The sequence below is a fragment of the Dryas octopetala genome, chromosome 5 (assembly GCF_963921425.1).
Source record: "Dryas octopetala chromosome 5, drDryOcto1.1, whole genome shotgun sequence".
Lineage (NCBI taxonomy): Eukaryota > Viridiplantae > Streptophyta > Magnoliopsida > Rosales > Rosaceae > Dryas > Dryas octopetala.
The window spans coordinates 11,232,500-11,239,677 of record NC_141370.1 but is presented as its reverse complement, the minus strand read 5'-3'; the positions used below and the strand labels follow the sequence as shown (position 1 = coordinate 11,239,677).

General features: G+C 38.4%; 1 protein-coding gene across 1 annotated transcript; it reads right to left on the bottom strand.

Moving 5' to 3' along the window:
- Positions 1–323: 323 nt before the first annotated feature.
- Positions 324–6,582, bottom strand: LINC4 (crowded nuclei-like protein). The gene is made up of 8 exons (XM_086243025.1): positions 6,175–6,582; positions 5,035–5,244; positions 4,693–4,946; positions 3,977–4,247; positions 3,802–3,885; positions 1,788–3,607; positions 1,308–1,647; positions 324–644 (listed from the first exon to the last, which is right to left on the bottom strand). The coding sequence occupies exons 1-8, from the start codon at positions 6,382–6,384 to the stop codon at positions 600–602; spliced, it is 3,234 nt and encodes a 1,077-aa protein (XP_086099151.1). The 5' UTR covers positions 6,385–6,582; the 3' UTR covers positions 324–599.
- Positions 6,583–7,178: the final 596 nt, after the last annotated feature.

Genomic DNA, 7,178 nt, shown 5'->3' with positions numbered 1-7,178 from the left:
GGATACACTTGTCATGGTGTAGGATTTTCCTAAACTTTATTTACTTGAAGGAATTATGAATTATGAATTATGAAAATGTTGTGATTAGAAATGCTTCCCTACCTAAGGGAAGTCTTTTATGATATTCGAAAGAACACTTTACCAGGAGAGGGGGGGGGGGGGGGGGGGGGGGGGAGTTCTTGATTTTAATTCAAACAATCTCTATATACAAGCCATATTATTATTTGTAATGAAAATTCAACTTCTTATCCTCCTTTTAGTGGGAAATGTATTATAATAATTAAGAAAGAAGTGCAAAAGGCTAGTTTGTAGGAAAAAAAATATGCAAATGCAAGTGAAAGCACTTTTGATTACCCAAAAAAGAGGAAAAAGCACTTTCATCATCGTATCTATTTTGTCATTGTACACAAGCCATAACACTTCTACATTAAAATTAATGCTTTTTACACTCGCACAGCACTTTTTAAAACACATCCACAGCACAACATAAGGTCACAACAATACCACACTAGCTTTCTATGTCCCCCCCCCCCCTGTGAACAACCAGAGTTCGACTACCTACTCTCTTTTGACCATGTACACACTGTTTGAATATCATCTCATTGGGACTGCAAATTCTTTTCTGATATATCCTTCTCTTGAAGCTGCATATCAGCATAATTCATTAGTTTCTGAGGCATAATAGAAAGAAAAAGAAAACAAGAGTAATGCAGCAACAGTATAATTTCATAATTAGAAAGCATGCAATATAACGTGTCACTGAGTACTGCATAGTGAAAGCAGGGATATCACATAAACAGCACAGAAAAATCAAAATATAGAAAAAAGAAAAAAGGAAAAAAGGAACAGACATGTTATGGAAGCAGACAAATTTGTTGACTAACAAGATGTCCTATATTGTGAAAAGAAGATCAAGAATGTGACTCAAGTAAAAACTATATTTCAGAGGGCTGCTGAAATGTACGGAAGCACACCATTCGCAAATTAATCAGAACTTCAAATACGTAATAAGAAACACTAGGTCATCTATTCATAATTTAGTAGAGGCCTTCAAGAACATTGGAATCAGTAGGTCAAAACTCTCCTCCTTTTTGTTAACTGATGCAATCAATCCAAGTCCTTTCTGGTGATGGTAACATAAACACTTCAAATATGAATGCATACATGTTAAGTAATTAGGGAGAGGCAAATCCAAACCAACCTATCAGAATATAGGACACCATGCAAGAAATTATATAATAGCAGAACATAAAGCTTCATTATCCACATGCAAAAACATAAGGGTTTTAGGCATCATTCAAGATTACCTGAAAGTGTTCAGTAACCTGTCCAGCATTCCCCAAGTGTAATTCTTGTATCATCTCCTGCGCCATAGGGTCACAGGGTAAGACCCCATTCTGTACTTGGTGTGGTTCCACAACAGAATCATGTGCCTCTAATTTCTCTTCATTGGCAAAACTGACAGTTTCAGTTCTCTCACAAATGACTTCCGAAACTTTTATGATTTTATCTATTACTAAAACACTAGCCTCTTCAGCGCGTTCACAAATTTGATCAGATAGCATTGATACATGCTGCTCCTCTAGAACTTTTTCCTGGGTTGATGCATGCTGCTCCTCAAGCACTTTTTCCCGGGGTGATGCAATGCTGAAACCAAATACATAAATGGCTCAATTTGAAATTGCTCAAACAATCCAAGTGCATGCAATGAAGAATCATCAAGATACCAATACCAGCAATATTGGAAAAACACATTAAAGGATTAGTTAAGATGAATAGATTGATACCTGTGGGTAACGGCATGTTCTGATAAGTTCCCAGTGGCATCTTGTTGTTGCCTCCTTTTCTTGACATTCTGCCTAGGCTCATTGGATGAAGATTTGTCAACTCTTCTTTTCCTTCCCCCCTGGGATTCCTTGATTTCAGATTCAGAATCATGCATTCCGTTTACAGTGTCACCAACAAAGGGTACTTCAACTATCACCTTTGGTTCACCAAAAGCATTCTGTCTCTTGCTGAAAAATCTGGGTGAATTACCATTTCTTACATACCTGTGCCCATCATATTTACTTGATGTATCTAACAGTTCAGTTACAGTCAAGCTTGATTTTTTCTGAGAGCTGGCAGGACTTTCTTCATATTTCAACTGTAGCTTCTCAGGAGACTGTTTGAAAATCAATTCAGTGCAGCGTTTTAACCATGAGAAACGTGCAGAACTAGAAGGAGAAAAATCTGCCTTTGGCATAGATGGGTTGCTAATGTTAGCAACATTTACTTCATTATGTGAATTAAGATCAGCTTCCTTTACAGAAGTTGGCTGCTTCAAATACCTTCTAGAAGATTTCTGGTTGCAAGGCACCAAATCAGATTGTTGCATCTCAGCCACAGACACACTATCTAAAGCAGCCTTCAAATCCTCCAATTCCTTCAAGACTTCAATCTGACGATGAATCTCTTGTCTATCTGCATGCAAAATTTCCCTCTGTTTTTTCAGTTTCTCCCTCTGAACCCTCAGTTCCTCAATTGAATTATTTAGCTCAGCCCATTCCTGATTCCTTCGCTCACGATCCAAATTTATCTCTATTCTCTCATTTTCCAGCCTTTTCCTTTCTAAAGCAACTTGTTCCATCTCTTTTGTTGCCTTTTCTTTGAGAGAGCTAATATACTGAACTTCATTTTTCTTTTCTTGCTCAAAGGCCATCTCTTTTTCCTTCAAAGAACATTCTAACTCTTCATGCTTTTTATCAATACAGTTCTCTAATTCTCTCTTCCGCATCTCAATTTCCAGTAAGACATCTGCATGTTCTTGCTGCATCTTGCTGAACCACTCAGAACGCTCGCTAGCCATCTTATTCATAAAGTCTTCCCGCTCACTAACAAGTGATTCAACATCACGTTTGTACTGATCCCGCATTTTATCCTTCTCCTGCTTTAGATTATCATGCTCATTCTCTATAAACTTGGAAAACGCCAACCTCTCCTCTGCTACACGCTCTGCTTCCTTTCGCAGCTCTTCTCTCTTGTCATCAATTAATTCCCACTCGGATTCAAACTTTGCCTTCTCTACAGCCAATTTATCTGCCTCGACCATCAGCTCTAGCTTTTGAGCCCTCACTAAATCTATCTCTTCCTTAAGTTTCTTCTCTAGATCTGAAAGCTCACTTGTTTCAGTTTTCAAAACCTCAAAGTTCTCCCTGGCAGAATCAAGTTGTTTCCTTTTGTCTTCAAGTGAATCCAAGGAGTTCTGCAGCTCTAACTTCATTTTGGTAATTTCTTCTTTTTCTCTTTGCAAAAGTGCATTATTCAGCTCAAACTCCTTCTCAGCATCTCTCAGATATTTTTCTTTCTCATCAACGAGACATGACATCTCTGCCACATCTTTCTCTCTATCCATCAATGCCCTCAACTGAACTTCCAAGTCATGTTCCCTTTCCTGCAGTAGGTCCTGCCGTTGATTGAGATCCACCTCCCTCAACTCCCAAGCCCGTCTCTTGGCTTCAATTTCATCTTCAACCAATTTGCGCTTCACCTCCAGCTTCGCATCAAATTCAGACTTCTTTGTTCTCAAATCAACTTGGTGAGTTGCAACAGCTTTCTTAATCTCATCCTGCATAATCCATCCATATGAGGATAATAAACACTTAAACAGATACTAAGTCCATAGTAGAACAAATTGCTGCTGAAGAAATTTACAAAATGCTCCAGCCAAACGGATCAAAAGAAACTAAATCACAATGGAGCTAAAAACTAATGTATAATACACATTCTAATTCATAAGGAAAATGACAAGATTAAACTCACGGTTTCCTTGCTTGCAAGTTTTTCCTGCAACACAAGTAGCTCTTGCTCTTTTTTGTTCAACAAAGCTTCTCTTCTAGTTAAAGCCTGAAAAAACTTAAAACAGAACCGCATTAGTAAAGCTTTCAACAAACCAAATAACAAACATTCAGATGATAAAAACTTGAAAAATATGGACCTCCTCTCTATTAATAAGGGAAGCCTGAGTCAGCTCCAGATTGAACTTCTCATCATTTAGGGCTCTACGCTCCTTCTCAATATTCTCTTTTATGTCTTCTAACTCTTTTTCAATTCGACTCAGTTCCTGAGATCGACCAAATATGAAATCCTCCCTTTGGTTAAGCAGAGCTTGCGCATCGAGTAATCTATCCTGTTCTTGCTGCAGGGATTTCTGCCTTTCGCATAAGGATTGTCTCTCCAGGCTTATCTTCTTCTCTTTCTCGTCACAGCTACAACATGAAAAGAAAAAGAAAATCAACAAACTTTCCAAACAACTTTCCATCAGCTTTACATATCATTGGGAACCTTGGGTAGTGTTTAACCAACTTATGACTATTTCATGTATGGAAAAACATTATTCAGGCGTTGTTGGTGAGACAGTCAAAGAAGGCATAACATAAACCCTAAATAAAGTGAGAATGCTAATGGAATCCATACAACAAGAGCCTTGTGTGGCACCCCTTCCAATATTATGTGGCTTATATTGTGTCAAGACTACACCATACAAGTATGAGAAGAGCTCATGAAATCTCATGGGATAGGATGCTTTTGGTAGGATTTTCCCCTAACCCATAGCCTTAGGTAATGCTCACATTAGGTCCAAAGACAATAGAAAATTTTGACAAAGAGAGTAAAACTGAGAAAACATAATTGAAAAATAACTAGAACACATACTCAGTCTTGAAAGATAGAATGTTCCTCCTAAGATCATCTTCGCGGGCTTCAACTTCTTGCATCTTTCTTTCAGCGACACGGTGATAACGAGAAGCATCTGCTTGCAAAGCTTCTGCTGCATGCAGCTTTGCCTCGGCCTCAGTGAATTTCTTCTGAGCAGCCTCCACCATAGTGTGTGCTTCAGCCAATTTACTATCGGCTGCGACCTTTGTTTCAGCAGATTCTGCACGCATCTCATGCATTGACTTCTCAATCTACATAAATACAAACAAAAAAAAAATGTTACGATGAGATGCGAGGCAAGGGATGTTTACTAAAAAGAGTCTCAATTGATAAGCTTACGCTGGCTATACACTCTTCCTTGACTCCTACTGCCTTCTTTAGGCTGTCCTCCCGTTTTCTTGCTTCAGCCAAAGCAGATACATGTCCAGCTTGATCACGCTTATAACGAAGTTCTGCTGTCTCGGCAGAAGCTTCAATTTGCTCATACTTGGAAGCCAACTCCTTTCTTTCCAATATGAGAAGACCCATGTGGTGTTGATGGTCAAAAATCTAAGTTAAGCTAGACTAGTCAGCATAACAATAAAAGGAGAAAAGCCGCTACCACACACCTCATGGGAAGAATATGAATTACATATACAAGTTTGCCACTTCAGAATTACCAGGATTAGCCCCAACACGCCAAAATTAGTCTATTTGTGTCTAAACAATTAAACTTTTGATGATAAAGAACACAAGGAAAAGAAAAAGACAAAAGCACATAAGATAAGTAAAAAATATATATATATACAAATTACTGTGGTTATATTGATCAACATTGGTTTAGAAAAAAAAATGTTGAAAATATTCTCAAATAAACAGCATATTATTTTCGTTTATTATAATGGTTGGTTTTTCGTAACACATGTAGAAAAGTATGGAACTTATTAAAGATGGAAGCCATGTACATATGCCATTTCTTATTCGGGATCAATTTAAAGCTCATTATATACATGCTGCCTACCCAAGCCATGCACTTATGCCATTTCTTATTCAGGATCAATCAAAACTCATATATACATTGAAAGTTTTTTTACAATTTCATTTATCTATCTCGAACATAACACCCCGAATTAAAAACCTTGCCTACCAGAGAACCAAACGGACCGGAAAAGTAACAAGACATTCAGCAATGTGATCTCTATTTTGGTTCCCATCTATATAAAAACCCAACTCAACCAACAAAATTGTGTACAATTCTCTTACACCTACTTTGGGCATATTTTAGTGCTTCCGAAAATTCGAAATTTGAATTCCATTGCTTTTCATCTGTTCTTGTCAAGCAAGAAATTCACCCCCACAAATTTGAAAAAATAAAAATAAAAAATCTAACAAAAGAATTCCATTAAAGAAAAGCACACTGCTGGAAACACCAAAAAGTAAAGAAACAATTGCAGGGCACATTTGAACTTCAAAATTCAAAATTATGAAGAGAAAGCAAACCTCAGCTTCAAGCTTGGCAATATAGGCAATGAGCGCAGCCTTGTCCCGCAGTTTGATCGATTCCTCATCAAAGCCAGCTTCTCTAAGCCGCTTCCAGATCGCTTCGTCACTGGTGGGGCTTTGCAAAACCCTAGAGCCCGGCGTTATCGACAGAGCTCTCCCGGAACTGGGAGTCCTCACGAACACTTCCGACGACTGTGGACTCGCCATAAAAACGACGTCGGTTCAGCAGTTCAGCACCACCACAAAACAAAACCCTAGATGCTCCCCCCCTCTCTCTCTCTCTCTCTGTGCTTTTTCTTGAAGTGCTTTACCAAAATTGATCTGGTATAGTGGTACTCCTTGTTTTCTTGCTTTTTCTTTAACACTCTCTTTTTCTCTCTCTCACGATTTTGGCTGTAGAGGCTTGTCCTGTGCGTTGACAGCTCTGAACTGTTTGGCTGTTTGGACCGAGTTGGGCGAGTTTTGGTGGCATCTTTACGACATTAAGGAATAAGCGACGTCGTTTAACGGGTTTTAAGCAATTAAACCGCCTTTTAATTCTGCGTTTAGCGGCATAAAATTTTAATTCAAAATTAATTGAGATTGTGACTTAATTACGAGGATCCCACTCCCGCACAAAAACACTCCACTCCTTCTAGGGATTAATCTTCAATGGGGCATGCCCCACTGGGGCATGCCCCATGGAAGACCCTCTCCTCCTTCTAGTGGAAGCTACAGCCTACCGCAGTCAACTCTCCACGTCATCTAGTAAAAGTTTGTTTTTTGGATTGATCAATATGGTAAGTGTTATAAAATAAAGAGAAATGTAGAGAAAATATAAGAGAGAATTGGGGAGGAATCAGAGTGAATTTCTCATTCACATAAGGCCTCTATTTATAGGCTCTTGGATGACCTGAGATAGACACTTAAGGTCTCCTATTTTACAATGAATTGGACTCCTCATAATTATCTATAAAATTGCTCTAGATAATATATGAGATAAATATTGAACATGATAATGG